This window comes from Mirounga leonina, unplaced genomic scaffold, assembly GCF_011800145.1.
Source record: "Mirounga leonina isolate KUSES-001 unplaced genomic scaffold, KU_Mleo_1.0 Mir_201, whole genome shotgun sequence".
Classification (NCBI taxonomy): Eukaryota; Metazoa; Chordata; class Mammalia; order Carnivora; family Phocidae; genus Mirounga; species Mirounga leonina.
The window spans coordinates 18,123,583-18,143,180 of record NW_023270504.1 but is presented as its reverse complement, the minus strand read 5'-3'; the positions used below and the strand labels follow the sequence as shown (position 1 = coordinate 18,143,180).

Sequence of the window (19,598 nt, the reverse complement as noted above, 5' to 3'; positions counted from 1 at the left end):
TTCACGTCTTTAAAAAGCTTCTGGGTTTTGCTTTTGGGGCTCTTCCAGGTCAATTTATTAATGTATCCTCCCCTCCCACCGAGGATATTTAACGCACTTCACATTTTTCACATATTCAAAGTTAAGCTCTTCTGTCTTTCTTTATAATTTCCATCTTCCTCCCTTAGCACCTCCTTCACATACTTCTGGGCCTCAAAAGCCAAATAAGAGGCTTTAGCATGAAATCATAGGCCAAATTTGGAATAGAAATATTATTTTTAAAATGGAGCTGAATAAAAACGTAATATAAGGCCATAAGATCTCTTAGTAACGGAATCACCTTCTCTGTTCCGATTCCTCATTTTTCTCTAGTAACGGATCAAGTAAAGTAAAGTACTTTTCACAGATACTGATTAATCCAAATGAGTGTTCCTAAGTCATGAGGAAGAGAAGACAAGGGGGGAGAGGGGAAGAAAACACTCGTTGGGTATTTCTAGTATTGTGCTTGGCATTTTGTTATAAAATTTCCAAGTTTGGTGGATAAAAGGACATACAGTGAAGGCAAAGCATCTGGGTTTGAATTCCAGCTCTGCTGGAATCCAGTTGCCCCCTGTATGGGCCCACGCAAATTATTTACTCTTTGGGTACTCAAGCTCCCTGTCTGTAAAAGAGAGACAGTAATAGGGCTAAATTTATAGAGTAGCTGTGATGATTATTTGGGTTCATGTGTGTTGTGTCCTCCAACAGTGGCTGGCTTATAATCTGTGCTATAAGCATTAGGTAGTTATTATGATTGCTGACTGTTATTAGATCTCATTTGGTTTGGGTGCACAACAGCCCGCATATAAGATGATGATTATCATTTGCATTTTACTGAAGAGGAAACTGGGGCTCCCCAAAGGTAAGTAAGCTGCCCACACACACAGTGAGTAAGTGATCTCTTGGGCTCCAAGCCTGTGCTCCTACACTGAAGGGAATGAGGACTGCTGAACTAGCTCTGGGCACCTTTTTTTTTTTTTTTTTAAAGATTTTATTTATTTGACAGAGGGAGAGACAGGGAGAGAGGGAACAAAGCAGGGGAAGTGGGAGAGGGAGAAGCAGGCTTCCCGCCGAGCAGGGAGCCCGATGTGGGGCTCGATGCAGGGCTCGATGCAGGGCTCGATCCCAGGACCCTGAGATCATGACCTGAGCCGAAGACAGCCGCTTAACAACTGCGCCACCCAGGTGCCCCATCTCTGGGTACCTTTAAAAGGACCTTTCCTGGGACTGAATCAGCAAAATTCTGAAAGCTCTTCTCCCTTCCTATTATTCAGTTCCTATCTCTTTCTTTTTTCATTTTGTTGTCTTTCTCCCGTTCTAATTCCTAACATTAATGACATATGTGAATTGGAATGAGGAAAACATCATAATTTTGAAAGATAAGAACTGAGAGGGAAGTCGTTCTGTTCCTCACCATAAAAATCCCATCAAACTTACAGGATTTTAGTGTCACTGCCTCCCTCAAGGTCTCCCCAAGTATTTTCCACTGATTTCTCTTCCTTTTCTCAATTCCTCTAGCATTTATGGCCTGAACTAAACTCCTAGGACATCTTATGTATGATCTAAATTGCTAAATTGCACACACCTCAATGTATAAATTTCTGATAATAAGTACTTTACCAGACTTCACCTTTTGAAAACTTGTGAAGAACTCCATCCTTTCTCAAAGGCTCTCCTTCTGTATCCCTCCCCAGTTGTCTTTCCAAATGGGCCCTGAGCCTGAATTGAGACAAAAATCAGTCATTCTAAGATCTGTAGCTTAGCTACATGCAATTGGCATTGTGTCCATATTAATTTCCTGGTTTTATAATGCCTTGTGGCTATGTAAAATGTTATCACCGGAAAGAGCTAGGTGGTGGGTACACAAGAACTCTCTGTACTGTTTTGCAACTCTGACAGTTTTTTAAAAACCATTTCAAGATTAAAAAATTGTAAAAGTCAATAGTCCTGCTGGAACACAAACTATTACTAGCTGATTTCTAATTGTAAGTCACACATATCCAACAAAACACCAAGGTCCCTGGAGACAAAAGCAATGATGTAATTCTCTGGACTTCCCCACAAATATTAACATTATTGATGGGAGGATGGAGAGAGTGGAAGAGTTGGAAACATAGGAGGAACTTCATACACATTTGTAAACTGATGAGTGGGAGACATAAGAAAGCACGGGTTAAATTTTGGGACTTGAGGATTCAAATGCATGGTTGCTATGCTCCTGTTTTCACCTCTTTTGGAACATTGTAGAGAAATTAATTCAAGATATAAACTATCTGAATGGAAAAATGTCCCAGACATTGGAACAGATAACCATTACTCATACTACCATGCATGGCTGAGTCTTCCTTTAAAACCTCTAACTCAACAAGTGTTGCCAAATGACTAGGAAGCTGGCTCAGTTGTTAGATTCAGTTGTAATATATGGGGTTCACAATGCACAAAAAAGTCAAATCGTTTTCAGACAAATAAATATTCACAATTTTTAAATCTTATTTTTTGAATTTTTTTGGCTTCACCTCTTAAATTACTGCCCAATGGCATAAAACAAAAAAGAACTTTTAGAAATACTTTTAAAAAACCAGGAAATGCATCATTGAGAAAAAGATGTTATCTTTCTACCCCAAACAGCGGAAACTTACAAACTTTCGTCAATACTACCGGTCTACAGGGCGCCTGGGTGGCTCAGTTGGTTAAGCGACTGCCTTCAGCTCAGGTCATGATCCCAGGGTCCTGGGATCGAGTCCCACATTGGGCTCCCGGCTCGGTGGGGAGCCTGCTTCTCCCTCTGACCCTCTCCCCTCTCATGCTGTTTCTCTCCTGCTCACTCTCTAATAAATAAATAAATAAATAAATAATCTTAAAAAAAAAAAAAATACTACCAGTCTACACACCACTGCATAAGTTTTACAAATGGCACTGTCAAAGAGCAATTTGAAATCATTTTTCCAAATCACTGTTCCAGAAGAGAAACTACCTTATTTTAATTTGGTTCTGCATTTGCCTTAACTTGATGGGGGTGGAGCCTGGTGTCAATGAAAAGTTCAAGGTTATGGGTTTAATTCCTATGTGGTCTGCTTATCTTCTTTCAGTAGAAAGTTCCATACCATGGTCTTAGGCTATATGTTTAATTCCCAGACACTTAACAGTACAGTGTAGCTCAACCGACCCTTACTATTGCCCAACATCTCATCTCAAAACCAAAGCTCAGCATATCACAGTTGATGAGGCATATGCTTTTTTTTTTTTTTAACAGAACTTATTACACTATGGGAGTGAAAAATTCTCATTGTAAGGAACCTCAGAAAAACCTCACATTCGCTTTGCCCCATAGAGTATTTTTGCTCACTTAATCCACTCCCACTCGGATGCAAGCCTCGTGAGTGCAGACAGCCCATCTGTTTTATTTACCACTGCATCACCAGTACCCATGGCTGTGGCTGGCACCTACTGTTTCTGACAGGCAGTGGAGAAGGGCTCTAGTGGCCTCAAAGCTGAAAACACCTATTTTAAAGGGAAATTGAGTACTTAGCAAACGGAACGCAATGGTTCCCCAAACGTGGTCCCCACACTAGCAACATCAGCGTCATCTGGGAACTTGTGAGAAATAAAAATTCTCTGACTCTACCACAGACCTACTGAACCGGAGCCTCTGGGGATGGGGTCCTGAAACCTGTACTTGAACAAGCCCTCCATGCGATTCTGAGGTAGGCTAAAGTGTGCTAGCTACTGGTATAACCCAACGAAGAAAATCTCTTCCCAAGCTCAGCTGGGATTGGCAGCAGCAGTTCTGAATCACATAAAATCATCCATTTTAGCATAGATGTGTACATACAAATCCTGGATGAGTGTCTGAAAAGAGACTTTTTTTTTTAAGATTTATTTATTTATTTGAAAGAGAGAAAGTGTGTGCACAAGCTCGAGTTTGGCAAAGGGAGAGGGTGAGGGAGAGAATCTCAAGCAGACTCCCCACTAAGCATGGAGCCCATGTGGGGCTCGATCTCAAGACCCTGAGATCATGACCTGGGCTGAAATCAAGAGTTGGATGCTTAACCGACTGAGTCACCCAGGCACCCCTGAAAAACGACTCTCTGTAGAGAATAGATACTTGGACCAATAAAAGCTGATCATGGTCTTGCACTTTATACAGCGATGTACCTTGAATCCTAGGATAAGAATGTCAGACAGAAACAAGAAATGCTAAATAAAATATTAAACAAGGGATTATAACTGTAAGGTGTCCTCCCAGATCACCCTTTCTAAGGCAAATCTAAATAGAATGGATTTAATGAACATAGAAGTAATGTGATATGCTGGTATAATGTCCCCACACTTAGAGCCAAAGACCTTTTTCTTTATGGGCTGTAAATTACCCAAAAATTCACTGAGATTCTTAATCATTTCAATGAGCTAAATAATACCAAAGTGGAAAATTCTATGATGGAATAAGAGCATCAAGGGCCCATAATGTTCCAAAACCAACATATTTCTAGAAGACAGAAAATAGAGAAAGATGATACATATACTAGATCCAAAAGTCTCCGGATAGGCCAGAGGAATAGATGAAATCTAACAGTATTTAAAAGGATGAAAATAAACTTCTACACCTGGAGTAAACATATACAAACTCTAGATTTGGGAAGATTTAACATAGCAACAGCATATATTAGAAAAACAAAACAAAACAAAAAAAAACAACTTCATTTGCAGTCTCTCCATGAGCCAACATTGCATCCACTGTTACCCATAAAGCAACAATGACCTCAGGACGTCTTAGCAAAAGCAGGGTATGTTCACAGATTCACAGTTGTGCTCTGATCTGGTCTGGGGTTCCCACTTCTGAAATGTCTGCATTCACTTCCAGGCCCCCCACTTCATGGAGTGCTCAGATCCAGTAAAACAGCCAGGATGGTGCTATGACAAGAAACCACACTCTCTGTAGGGCGAATGAAGTAACTATGAATAACTAGACTGTGGAAGAGAAAACTCAGCATGGGGCCAGGCATGCTAGCTGTCTTCAAATGTGTTAAGGGCTGTCATAGGAAGAGGCATTTAAAATGTCCCGTGTAACTCTGAGGGTAAGCTTAAAGTCAACAAGTAGAAGCTAATGAACCACTTTTGGTTCCAAAGGTAAAGTAACAGACAGGAAGAGCTGTTGTGATAGTTTTATGGGCCAGTTTAGCTGGGCTGACCTGGTGGTGTCCAGTTATTTAATCATACATTACCATAAGAGTAACCGTGAAGGTATTTTGTAGATGTGGTTAACATCTACAGTCAGTTGACCTTAAGTAAAGGAGATTAGCTTTAATAATGTGGGTGAGCCTCATCCAATTACTGGAAGGACTTTTGTTCAAAAGCTGACGTTTCCAGAGTGAAAGAAATTCTGCCACAAGATTGCAACATTAACTCCTGCCTCAGTTTCTGGCCTGCCAGCTTGCCCTACAGATTTCAGGCTTGCCAGTATAAATAAACAAACAGATAAATAAATTGCTTGCGTGCGTGCGTGTGTGTGTGTCCTTGTCCTATTGCTTCTGTTTCTCTGGAACACTGACTGAGAGTCCAAGGATAGAATGGTCTACATCCAGTCATGCTGAGTTCCTATCACTGGAGATATTCAAGTGCAGGCGAGGAAAGTACTTTAGTTATAATGAGGAGACCATTAGAATATATGCCTTATTTTTTATTTTTTATTTTTTATTCTTATGTTAATCCCCATACATTACATCATTAGTTTTAGATGAAGTGTTCCATGATTCATTGTTTGTGCACAACACCCAGTGCTCCATGCAGAATGTGCCCTCCTCAATACCCACCACCAGGCTAACCCATCCTCCCACCCCCCTCCCCTCTAGAACCCTCAGTTTGTTTTTCAGAGTCCATCGTCTCTCATGGTTCGTCTACCCCTCTGATTTCCCCCGCTTCTAGAATATATGCCTTTTAATAAAATTATAAAGCATGTATAGACCACACTGAGTCTAACTCAATTTATTCATTTTATTGACAATCCAGTGTGCATGAAATACTGTGTGAGGGTCTGGGGACATAATGATGAGTAGAAATATCTACTATTCTCCCTTTTTGGAACGTACATGAATCCTGTACCACATGCAACTACTCTAGAACACAAAGGTGATGCTCAACAGATACTTGTTGAATGAATAACTGAATGAAAGAGTAAAAATAGATTTTAAGATCATAGGGAAATATATAGATACATATATTTATGTGTCATTTGAGAAACCTTTCTATTAAAAATATTTTCATGTCTTAAACTTGAATTTTTTAATAAGGATAAGATTTGATCATCAAAAAAATTCTACAACATGACATGCTTCCTTCTCCAATAAAGCATAAGTCTGAATTATTTTCCTAAACTCTCCCCCCATCCTGACCACACTTACACACTGATCCTAAAAAAAACCCCAACTCAATGTTTATTCATTTCACATATTTGAAAGGGCCAACCCTAAGGCATAGAAACTGCTACCTCTGAATAGTCTGTAATGCTATGCCTTCGGTGGACGAAGACTAACAGCCAACTGCTGGACTGAGCTTGTTCCTCTGGCCTCCCGCAACGGACAGCTAGCGAACTCACCATATTGCTTGTCTAAACAGAAATGTTAAGAAACATACAGGAAGAACTACGTGGACTTTGATGACAAGAGCATCACAGTAGGAAGACCAAGTTCATATCACACTTGTAATTGTTCAAAGTACCTTCAAAGCCTATCCTAACTGTATTGCTATATAAATAAATAAATAAGAAGCAAGCCAGCAAATGTGTATGTCATTAGACAGATGAATAAAAAAAGAGATGAACGGGATGAAACTAAAGTTTTAACTCCAATCCTTTCATTAGTACAATTGAGTGCTTTAAAAAAATTAGATTATATTGATAGGACATAGATAAAACGTTCTTTTGATAATAATGAGAAATTTAGGGCGCCTGGATGGCACAGTCAGTTAAGCGTCCGACTTGGTTTTGGCTCAGGTCATGATCTCAGGGTTGTGCAGTCATGATCTCAGGGTCATGAGATCAAGCCTCCTGTCAGCTCCACACTCAGCAGGGAGTCTGCTGGAGATTCTCTCCCTCTTCCCCTCCCACTCATGTGCTCTCTCTCTCAAATAAGTAAATAAATCTTTAAAAAAAACAACACAGAACAATGAGAAATTTAATCTTTAGCAGAGGACGATTCATCAGTTTTCTCACATTTGATCCAACGCTGTAAGAAATGAAATACTACATAACAGGGGAACTTTCTCACATATACAGGTTGCTGAGAATCTCACAACTAGCTGTAATGATAGGCCACAAACCCAGGAGTCCCAGGGGGCTTTGCTATGCATTGGCTATTGATTGATTACTGGAAATTTCCTATAAAAACAAAACTCATCAGGTTTTACAAGGTTCATATCCTAAAATCCTAATGATCACCTCATTTCCTAAGAGAAAGTGTTCAAAAGAATGTGGAAACGGATGGGGTGATACAAAATGAAAACATGTAGTAGCAAACTTGCAAGAGTCATAAACTAGGATTCTAGACTTGGCTGTGCCCCAAGAAGCTGGGTGATCTATGTAACGACCTCTCTTCTCTCTCATAGGTACATATAGGAACTTTACATATTTGCTAACTCCATGCTGAAATTACCTTTGCAGACTGCATTGCCTTTATAACGTAACTGCTTGCATTTTTGATGGGATGGAAGAAATTATGGCTGTTTTTCTGAAACCACATCAATTTTCAAAGGCAGCTGTAGCAACAGAGATGCGTTTGCCCTGGAATTTTGGCTTCAAGGACAGTACCACTTTGAAAATTTGGCTGATTTCCCCAAACCCATAAGCTGGAGAAATACCAGGAATAAAAAGGGAAATTACATGGATGATTTACAATTTTCTTCACTCCCTTTCCTTAAAGTTAGTCCTTATCAGTTGCCAAGGAAAAAAGTTGAGATCAAAATGGAACCAAGTGACGACTGACAATTAACTATAGGAAACTATTTCAATGAATAAATTAGCTGTAAGTTAAAAATAAAAGACACTCCCATTTTAATAATATATTCCAATAGAAAGAAGCAGGGACAGAGATATGTCCTTTTGGCTTTGAAAAACAGGTTTTGATTTTGTTTTATTTTCTTTTGTCTTGTTTTCTAGTATTGTTTCCTCCCTAACTGTATTTTCCTTAAGAAAAGTCTAAGAATTGGTCATTGCCAACCTACAAAATGTTTAACTACCCACCAATTAACAACTGACTTTGATTTTAATTATTCCTTTCCTTTTCATTTTTTCTTTTTCTTTCCTTTTTCTGAGCCCTCACCATTCCCCATCTTTGCTTTTCTTCCTGGGCCTACAATAAAAGTCAGTGTGACTTATAGCTTGCACCAAGGTAGGGCTTTTCCACATATCCATAGGTAAAAACCTGCATTTTGATACCCTTTTGTTCCTCTTGGGGTGGAAGAAACAAAAGAAGATCAGCTCATACAGGCTGTTTGTCTCTTTTTTGCTTTTCTATCTTTGCAGGTAAAAGAAAGTACATAAGCTTGAAAGCCACAAGTAACCATATCATTACATTTTATGACAGGAAAACAGCTAGTTTTCTAGCCGCATCCAAACTTGTCTCAATGCCAACTTCCTCCCATTGGCCCAGTCCTTTAAAAAACAATTATTCCTCTCACCATACAAGGAACCAATGGGCCTCATTTCTGGTAATCCTTCAAATTCAACAACCACCTAGGAAATGCACACACACACACACACACACACTTCACACATCACACACTTGTGTCCAGGAGCTGTGAAAGTTCTGCACCCACCTGAAACACAATCTGTCCCTCTTCTTACCCAGATAAATTTTTAAAGAAAATTTACCATTCAGGTTATATAATTTTAAAACAAGAATGACCAAGAACTTGAAGAGCTGACTGAGAACGTTAAGTAGGTAAAAAGTGTGGTACAGGGGGGCGCCTGGGTGGCTCAGTTGGTTAAGCGGCTGCCTTCGGCTCAGGTCATGATCCCAGGCTCCTGGGATCGAGCCCCGCGTCGGGCTCCCTGCTCAGCGGAGAGCCTGCTTCTCCCTCTCCCTCTGCCTGCCGCTCTGCCTACTTGTGCTATCTCTCTGTCAAATAAATAAATTAAAAAAAAAAAAAAAGTGTGGTATGGGACTGTTGTCAGTGCTCACTCACATTCATGTGACACGCACAGCTGAGGCCATTTCCTATATTTGTGGTTTTCAAACTGGACCTGGACCCTACATGTTACTGAGGTCACAGATCAACTTGCTATATCTTCCCAATGAGTCCATTTTAGTCACTATCTGGCTGGGGGTATCATTTTTATATTCAAACAAACATAGATATATTATAGAGTAATATTAAATTTTGCATATATTTTATGTAATTGATAAAGCATGCGGAATAATTACATGATCATAATGAGATGCTTACATACTCCAAATCGCCCAGATCTTTCTTTTCTTCTTTTAGAAGTCCCTGAAAACAATGTTCAAGAAGCATCATACTACACCATTAATTCTCTATGAAGGGAATGAACTGGCATATAGCTACATATAGAGAAAAAGTTCTAGAATACAAAGGTTGTGGGGGCACATGTGTGGCTCATTCGGTTGAGCGACCGACTCTTGGTTTCGGCTCAGGTCATGATCTCAGGGTCGTGGGATCGAGCTCGGCATCAGGCTCCGCAGTCAGTGGGGAGTCTGCTTGAGATTCTCTCCCTCTCCCTCTTCCCCTTCCCCCATGCACACTCTCTCTCTCTCAAATGATCTTTATCTTTAACTTTTTTCTTTTTAGAAAGAAGATAACTAAATAACTAAATTTTTAAAATACAATAAAATACAAAGGTTGGTTTATAGCATAAGGAAACTGACCTACCCAAGGAGCTATTGATTTTGCTGTTTTCATTTCATGTATGTGAAATCTCATGAACATAACCCAGCCATATAACATGCATATACATTAAAGCAGTATTTGGTACTTACTGGAAAAGTCATATTTAAAATCAGAATTGTCCCTGTCACACTAAAAAATAAAATTAAAAAAGCTTTTCAAAACTTTTTTATAATTGAGAGAGAGAGAAAGAAGGAGAAAAACAAACAAGAACAAGGAAACAAGGAAAAGAAGGGAAAAATAAATCACTTCTCTTTGTGCCCAGGAAAAATATATCACAAGGTCATTTGTGTTTAGCCCCCAATTTATAGCTTCACGGATGAGCGCACCAACTGGCTTCTGAATTAGAAGACAGCAATACTCAATTAACTTTGAGACTAGCCTTTTCAAGAAATATATTTAGCTATGGCGCACAATATTTCAATTCTAAAATGAGAATGTCAACTTCGAAACTAAATTTAAAATTGCAGTGGTTTCTCTCTCAGCCCCTCCCACACTTACTACAAATTTGAATAATATGAAGCCAGGAAGCATTTAAATAAATAGGGTGTGCATTCTAGGTTTTATTGCAGGTGGTACAGCTTTAATCACTTGGAGCCTGTCAAATTACAGGCTGACGCACACACGTAAGGAAATCTATGTCCCGCGCGCCATGTTATTAGTGCTCTACCCTTCCCAGCCAGTAAGGGAAATGTTTACCCTGCTGGGGCAAGAGAAGATGGGACAGGCTGGGACACAGGCTATGCTGTCTGCAGCATCCCCCACAGCGCTCACCACGCTGAGCCAGCAACCAAGCTCCCCTGAAGACAGAACTGCAAGGTAACATTAGGCAGAAAGGGAAAGAATCCTCCCATCACAAAAGACCATGTAAATACCGATACATACATACATGCACACACATACACATCACATGTTCTTCAGTGCTCCTTTATAAGTCACACATTATTAAATTCTGCCTGTGCTAACACTTCTATGGTCAACCTGTCAACCAAAAAGTTCTGGTTACTGTTAAATTCTGTTTTAAACACAGAGGGCTTGTCTATTACCTGGGCTCAAGAAGCTGTTTACCACGTACCAGAAGCACTTTCAAATTTAAGGGTGATAATTTATTGATGACACAAACGTATTTCTAGCCATTTTTCCAAGATATGAGCTGCAAGAAGTATTGTTATGATCACGAGCAGTCAAACTAAAATTGACATTAGCCAGACTTTGGATTCAAAGAAAGACAGAGAAAGGTGTGTGTGCATGTGTATGTGTTTAGGGTATGCAGAGTAACAATATAGAATTTTTATCTTATAAACTTTCTGATTTTAATGAAAACCCAAATACCCACTTGAATGTAAATCTATCTTTCATTGTATGTTTTCACTGGAAAACTTACAAATTAAAATGAGCATACCTCAAAAAGCTATAATATTATAAGCGAATACTGGAGTCCTTACTATGTGCCAGGTGCTGTTCTAAAAGATTTGCATCTAATAGCTCACTCAATCCTAACAATGACTCTTTGAGACAGGCACTATTATATCCTTTTTTTTTTTTAAAGATTTTATTTATTTATTTATTTGTTTGTTTGTTTGTTTGTTTATTTTAGAGAGAGTGTGCACACGCGAGTAGGGGGAGAAGCAGAGGGAGAGGAAAAAGCAGACTCTGCGATGAGCGTGGAGATTGATGGGGGCTCGATCCCACAATCCTGAGATCATGACCTGAGCCAGAATCAAGAGTCAGAGGTTTAACCGACTGAGCCACCCATGTGCCCCTATATCTTTTTTATAGTTGAGGGACTTGAGAAGTTAAATAACTTGCCAAAGTTGCCATGTTCAGGCCACTAATAAAGTGTAGAATAGGAAGTCAAACCTAACAGTGAGACCTCAGACCTCCTGCTCTCAACTCCAGGCTAGACCGCTCTCTATTAGCAAATGGACAACATGGTCTTGCTTATCCCCAGTTCTAATTTGGTAGGGAGTGCGGGGAAAAGTAGATGGTATAGGTGAGACTAGAGGCCTCTGAAACAGTACAATCAGAGACCCTCCGCTTCTACCTTTCCCAGATCTCAAGCTGCCTCCCCCAGAAATTCTTCTCCTGCTGGGTGTCTGGAGAGAAACAGATTGTTGAGCCCATGGGAAGATCATGACCATCTGTGGGGAGGCATGTGAAAAAATGAGGAGCTGCAGTGACATTCTAGCAGGTATAACTTCTTACAGACTTAAAAAAAAAAGATACTTATAAGCTTGATACAGACTATAGGATAGAAAAGTGAGCATGTGGTACAATAACTAGGCAGAGCTATCATATATGCATATTAATAAAGAATTAGAATAAACATGAGTTCAACACTGCTACAGTCACGTTTCAAAGTTGATGGATACAAAGTACTCTGTGCTTGTTTTCACTAAACTATGAGAAAAGGTCTCAGAACCGTCTCCCATGCAGTCAAACCAGTACTACCTTTAAATGTGAGGCGTGGTTACCAGGTCTCAGGGAGACAGTCTAATGTTGAAATAAGGAAACGCTGTGTATCGATGACAGACAAACAGGCAATTGTTTCATGTAGTCTATCATTGTCATTTTCACCTACACGAAAATAAGTACAACTGGTAGAATGCATATGAGGTGGATAGAGAAACCAGTCCAAAGAACATACATTAAGAATCATGGGACTTTACAGTTAGAAAGGACCTTAGTGAACAAGTCCAACTTCTGCATTTTACATAAAATAAAACTAAGATCAGCACAATTTAGATTGTGTGTGCAAGGGTATCTTCAGCTCTGGGCGTGAAGAATTGCCCCAGGAGAGAATGTATGGAGTGAGAAGACATGAGGTGGGTATGTAGGACCCTGGGAGCCCTGGGTTTGGAGAGGTGGGCTGATGAAGAGCAATGGAGAGGTAGCAAGAAAGCCAAGAAGTGTGAGGTCATGGGAGCCTGGGAGGGAAGGAATTTTAGGAAAGAATAAGTGGTTGTGTTGAATGGTAAAGAGAGTCCTAAGATGATCAGAACTAGGAAATATTCATTAGATTTGTTGGTTATTGACCAGTGGTGATCTGAGCAAAAGCAGTTTCAAGGTCATGATTGCAGTGGAAGATTGCCATGTGCTGAGCAATGAATGAGAGGTAAAAAACAGTTAAGACAATAAGGGCAGAGTCCACATTCTATAAGCTTGGAAAAAAGAAAAAGATGGTGTGGTAGAAGAAATGCTTAAGGGAAAACGGTTGGTAGAGAATGAGAGGAGTAACTGAAGTAGTCATCGAAACAACTTAAGGGAAGACGAAAGAAACGGGTAGAGCTCAGGCTGATAGATGAACCCTGAAAAGAGGATGGACAGAGCTTGCTCTGAGACAGTACAGATGGGGAAGGGATCGCCGTAATACAACCAGGAGTTCTCCCAACCAAATTTTAATTTTTATGCTTAGCTTTTCCAACCATGTGGAGTTTATTTTGCTAAATGATCAAAGTTCTAAAAATTCCCTTCTTTGACTGCCTAGGCTAAGGTTTGAATGAATGAGTAATAAACAGGGAGCCCCAGGCCTAGACCCTCCACTCACGAAGGAGTTACACAAGCTATTGTTGGGAGCAGAGTCTCTCACACACTCCCTTCCCTTCATCCTCCTCTCACTGGAACAAGCTTCCTCATTCTCCAGATCCTTCCACCAGCTATGGAAATTAGGTTCTCACGCCATGGGGAAACACTGAGGAGATTGATGGGGAGGAGTCCAACTATCTTCAATCTTGTGAAGGCTGGCAGTTTTTAAGCCTTGCCAACTATCTATTTTCTTTGCTTGGTTTCTGCCAGAGGCAAGAGTGAGTGGTAAGAAGGAAGGGTGATGGCAGAAAAGAGCACTCTTAGAAAACAAAAAGAAAAAGAGAGAGAGAGAGGCTTAGAATAGGGAAGATGTACTGCTGAACTTAAACCAGAGAGCCAGTTAGGAAAGAGCGGTTGGTCACAGAATTAAAAGCTATTCATGTGTGTTTATTTAAGATTATGTGGATTACCTGTTATGTTGGACGACCCAAATGGGTTTCCCTCTACAAACAGGCTCCTACTAGATATCTGTTTGAGTCCTTTCCTGAGAACCAAGAGCTCTGCGTGCCAAGTCAATTATGGTTCTTTCCTCCAGGAAGAAATCGAGACAACATGGTCTGAAAAAGCCATGTTGCCCTTAGAATTTAGCAACATCTACTTCAGCATTATTCTTTAGTTGTAAAGTCTGAGATACATTTTTCAAAATTCGATTAGATACATTTTCACATCCACCATTTCCCCCTTAATCTTAAAGGTCTGCACAACTTTTCTTGGGTGAGGAATGAGAAAAAAGTCTGAATTACTAGTATAAGCCACAATACGATCATTTAAATTCACTCGAGAGGCGCTAGCAATAGCTGTCTTGCTTGAGCTCATGCATTCTACATTTTCCCCACCCCCCCTCCAGTTTTGGAAGTGTTGGGTAATAATGCAATTCTGTGTCTTGAAAGAATATAATCATTCAACGGGCATTTTTTTAAACACCCAACACATGCTTGACACTGGGCTGGCTGCTGCAAACGTCAAGATGAAGGAGATATAAAACTGGCCCCTTGGGATCTTGTAAAGAGGAACAAGAGAAAATATATATATATTTTTTTCATTTCCACAATCTGATTTCTTTGGAGGTTTGTTTCGTACCCTTCCTCAGAATACCAAAGCCTATGATATATCCATTGCCTTGGGTATTGTCAGGAGCTGACAATAAGCAAAAAAGTACATAAAACTGGTTATGCAAAAGGAAAGTTCTAGATAAAGAGAAAGAGACTTCATCTAAAAGAGCAACACACGAGACTATGAGAAATGCCAACCACCCTTCTGTCTAATCCCAGGAGGCAGTATGAAAGACACACACACACACACACAAATACACACAAATACACACACTACAACAACTACAACAAAAAACTTACCTGACTTGCCCACACCTGCTCTCCCAAATATTGCCAGTTTGACCTCTGCACTTTTAGCCATGCTGGGTGTTGGTAGATAATTCACTGTCGTGCACACTGAAGAGCTGAGAAAATCTTGTTGGTTCCAGCCTTTGGATTCACCATATCATTGTAAATCTGCAATCCTTGAACAAAAGACATTTGGGAATTCATAAGTGACTGGAGAAAGAAATTAGAGTTTTTTAAGCACCTTCTACCTGCCAGCCACCATTCACTTTATCAGCATCTTCCTCCATTGCAATCCTGTGAAAGGGTTATAGTCGTTTACTGCAAACTAGTCAACTAATAAGTGATAGATCCATGACCTGAACTTAGATCTCTTTGGTCCTAAAACATATGCATTTTCATACCCAAAAGCATTATGTGAGATGTTTTTTATGAAGGCATTGTTTTTGGGTCACTAATTGATAACAAATATTTGAAGTATGTGAATACATGTATTTACCACATGTCTATAAATAACCAACACACAACACACATGATGGGGACAGTCACATTTGGAAGTCTTTATTTTCCTGAGATCTGGATAATATACATTCATCTTAATCCATCCTACTGTAATGACTGGATTTGCACTTCAAGGTTAAATTTAGCTCAGTTCATACTAGATCAAATGACTGAGTCACGTGACAAGCATACGTGTCCCAGGAGTTGATATATAATATCTAGTTTATATTTTTATATTTTCCTGGGCACAATGTCCCTGGTACACAAAAGATAAATGCCATGCCTCAACTTCTGATTCCTTTTCTACCAGCAAGCTTAACACTTAACACTGCCCTAACCCTTAGGAAATGACATTACATACAATGTAAGGACATTTGATATAGGTGCATGCTTTAGGAATGATACCTAGGTTCTTAGTACCATGAATATGTAAAGTTGGAAAGAGCCTTGGGGTGAACCAAAGGAATCCTCCAGCCATGGCAAGAATCCTTCCTTAAGATCAGACAACCATCTTGTGTCTGATTGGCCCCTTTCAGATACCTGAAAGGTATCTGAGGTCAGCGCTGGTGAGTGGACATTACGTCAACTTTTTGTTCACATTCACTCAGAAGCCTTCAAGTAGCCTAGCAGCTATTAGGACCCTCCGTCCCATCCTGTGCTACTACTTCCTAGGAAAATGAGACCCGGCATTTTCCCTTGTTCTTCAGGGGCTGTATGGTTTTGTTTTGTCTTGTTTTGTTTTTGACTCTTGCCTTCTCTCTTCACCACATGGAGTTGGCACTTGCCACTTAACCACTAAAAACATGGCGTCCACTGCATTCACTCCTTGAGACAGGACCTGACGAAGTTCACCGAGAGTGTCTCTGTTCTTTAGCTGGCAATGTGCCTATACAACCACTCACAGCAAGACTCACAGCTCTCTCAGGAACTGCAGACTCCCTCGTTCGGAACTTCTGCTATCAGTGTTTTAAACCTAAATATAAAACTTGACTCTCATCCTTGTTAAACTTTATCACATCCATGATTCATTCATTTCATCCTTTTCCTTTTCAGTCGGCAAAAATATTTTTGCAACACAAATGTGTTATCTAAACGTGTAAAGTGCTCCCGCCAGCGTTTTGTCATCTACAACTTTTCAAAGGAGCTTCTTGAGAGAAAGAAAAAAGTAAAAAACCTGCTGAAAAAGGATTTCTACAAAGACATGAACATGCAATTGTTTTCTTCATTATGCATCGTAGCCACCAACTTGTACCTAACGAATGTTGTACTTGCTGATTTCCAAAGGGCCAGAGCTTCCTCTGAAGGATAAAAAGGTCAACATTGGGGCACCTGGGTGGCTCAGTCGTTAAGCGTCTGCCTTCAGCTTAGGTCACGATCCCGGGGTCCTGGGATCGAGCCCTGCTTTGGGCTCCCTATTCCGCGGGAAGCCTGCTTCTCCCTCTCCCACTCCCCCTGCTTGTGTTTCCTCTCTCGCTGTGTCTCTCTCTGTCAAAATAAATAAAATCTTTTAAAAAAAAAAAGGTCAACATTGACATTAACTATTGTTTACCTCACCCCCAATAACAACAACAACAAAAAATTTCTCTGTAATCATTAATAGTATGAAAACCAGAAGCTTTAACATCTGCAATTTGTCCAGGCTCATATTTTTGGCTCAAGATAAAAGAATTTCCTTATTTGTCATTTTATATGTATTCATTAAGAAAAGGCCCTACGTTTAAAGTTCCATGCTTCATTACGGAAGCATCACAAAAGCATAATATATTGAGATATATAACTACATAAATTCTAAGTAAGAATGGCAAGCATTCTTTGAAACATAGACCAGGCAAGGGTCTGGAGCTTGTATAAACAACAATTTGTTATCTCGTGCAAAATTGTTCATTCCCATGCACATAAAACTACTAAGTAATTATCTATCTTATTTATAGTTCCTGAAAGTGGCCATCAAATGTGATTTTTAAAAAACATTTGTTAAGTCAAATATTTCATGAACTCCCAAATGAGCCTCAGAGGTATAGGAATTTCACATAAGAAAGAGAAATTGTGTAGGTTAATTTTTTCACTTATAAAGATACAGCTGCTTATTGTAGAAAAATCACTTAAAGGAAGACACAAACTGACATGCATCTTTCAACAGTTTGTTTTCCACATAAAAATGTGAAAAGTTACATTTGACATAGATATAAAACAAAGATACATGTGTAAATTGTTGTAGTAAGTGACCTTTTTCTGATGTTCAAAGTAATTTATAATCCAAGACCTTCCATAACATGGACCTAAAAACATTTGTTTTAATGTTATTGTATGGAAATATTCTGGCTGGGTCTAGAAGTTGCCATTTACTTATTATGTGGACAGTGCCTTACTAGGACAAAAACTTCTGAGTTTCTGTCGCTCCTAGAATCCCTCCTAAAATCACACCTAGATATTTAAGAGATTTAAGGCATAGTGACTCCCCCCCTAAACATAAGGGAACTAAAAGAAAGCTTAGAAAGAAAAAAAAGAAGAAGCTGTCCTCCAAATCCTATGTCATTACTAATACATTCATTAATCATTCCACAATTATGCCAAGCGCAGACAAACAAAAGTGGCTACCTTCCAGGAGCTTACCATCTGTTAGACCTGTGACATTTAGGTCACCAATAACTTGATTTTTATATATTTTTTATGTTTATTGAAAGAAAGGTTTCGTTCATCATTCCCAAGACTATACTTATTACCAAAATCCCTGCTTTCCACTTCCTCCTTGGGGGGGCGGGGGGGGAAGCAAGCATCTTTATAAGGTAACAGTTTTTCTAACTTCTGTATTTATCATCAAAATAAAGCGCAGCTGTTTGGGCAAGCAAAGCATCTAGTCTGGTCGTGGGAATGAGAGCCTCTTCCTTAGCTCTGAAATCAAGTTCTCCTCTCCTCACTACCAGGAACGCTCCCTCATCTTGCAACGCAGCACCCACAGTGACGAGGTTAATTGTGCAAGAACCCTGGTAATAGCTTTGCTCCAAAAGCAACAGGTATCCTAGAATGATCAACAGGCCCGACGTGGACTGCAGGTCACTTGCTCTCAACCTGGAGAGAAATGCAGCCTAAGTCAAAAGGGCATTCCCAGTCTCAGCTCGGAGGGAGGGCGCTGTCAAGCTCTGGGCGCCGCGCTCACATCTCCCTCTCAGCGAACCCCGAAGCCGCCCTGGGAAGACGCGGTGACCAGGAGAACCGACCCAAAGGCCAAGCGTTCAGGGGGGGTCTTAAGGGTCTGCAGGAAGTCGTCCCGAAAGAGCCACCTGGGCACGTGCGTGACACTCACCTGTTCACACTCTGCAGGCCCGGGAGAGCCGCGGTCCCCTGCAAGTTCGGAATCGGTCCCCCGGGACCGCGAAGCCCTCCCACGCTGCGCAGCCCAGCCTGCGGCTTGCGTTGCCGAGGCGCGGGGCGGCGATTGCGCGTGGGAGCCGCGGCGGTAGCCGCCAGCGCTGACCGACCCGCGGGGGTCTCCGCGCTCGCGTTCGCCCGGACTAGCGGCCGAGAGACTGCGGCAGGACGCGAGCTCAGCCCGGCCGGGGCCGCCGCTCCGCCGCCAGGATGCTGCAGTGCGGCGCGTCGGCGCCCCCTACTGGGGCCAGGGGCCGGTTCCTCCCGCGACGCCGCCTCCCTGCCCCGCGAGCGAGACACATCTGCTCTGTGCGTGCTGCGCCCCGGGGCTGCCTTCCCTTTCCCCTGCTCAGTTCCCGGCCTCTAGGTTCTCACAGAAGGAGCTCTGTCTTCGGTTAAAACTTTGCGTGTGAAAGCATCGCTCCGTGGTGTTTTCCATTCCTTACTTCCAATGATGCTCACAACATCCCCTTGGGGTACATTTAATTACCCAACAGGAAATTGAAAGAGAAGATAAATAACTTGTCCAAGGCTAGTAAATGGTTGGAATGAAATCCAGGCCCGACTGGAAGCTGAGAGATGCTAGGGGAGATATAAATACTGAATTCAATCGAAATTTATAGCTATATATTTGACAAAATTCCAAAACCTTCGTCTTCTCCTTACATGATCAGCCTTTGTGGTGTTTGAATAGAAGTCATACTCCATCATCCTCCAAACCTAACCAAGATGATCAATATTGATGCTGTGATAGACCTGCTTTCTTTCTTCTTCTTTTTTTTTTTAAAGATTTATTTACTTATTTATTCATGAGAGACAGAGAGAGAGAGAGAGGCAGAGGGAGAAGCAGGCTCCCAAGGAGCAGAGAGCCCGATGCGGGACTCGATCCCA

General features: G+C 40.8%; 1 protein-coding gene across 1 annotated transcript in view; it reads right to left on the bottom strand.

Annotated features, from left to right (window-relative positions):
* Positions 1–19,041, bottom strand: part of RERG (RAS like estrogen regulated growth inhibitor) — a 114,448-nt gene extending 95,407 nt beyond the window's left edge. Inside the window, exons 1-2 of the mRNA XM_035028156.1 lie at positions 18,643–19,041; positions 14,853–15,016 (exon numbers count right to left, since the gene is read on the bottom strand). Of these exons, the coding sequence (XP_034884047.1) occupies positions 14,853–14,913 (61 nt within the window). The 5' untranslated portion in view covers positions 14,914–15,016; positions 18,643–19,041. The remainder of the gene's footprint in view (positions 1–14,852; positions 15,017–18,642) is intronic.
* Between the last annotated feature and the right edge of the window lie 557 nt (positions 19,042–19,598).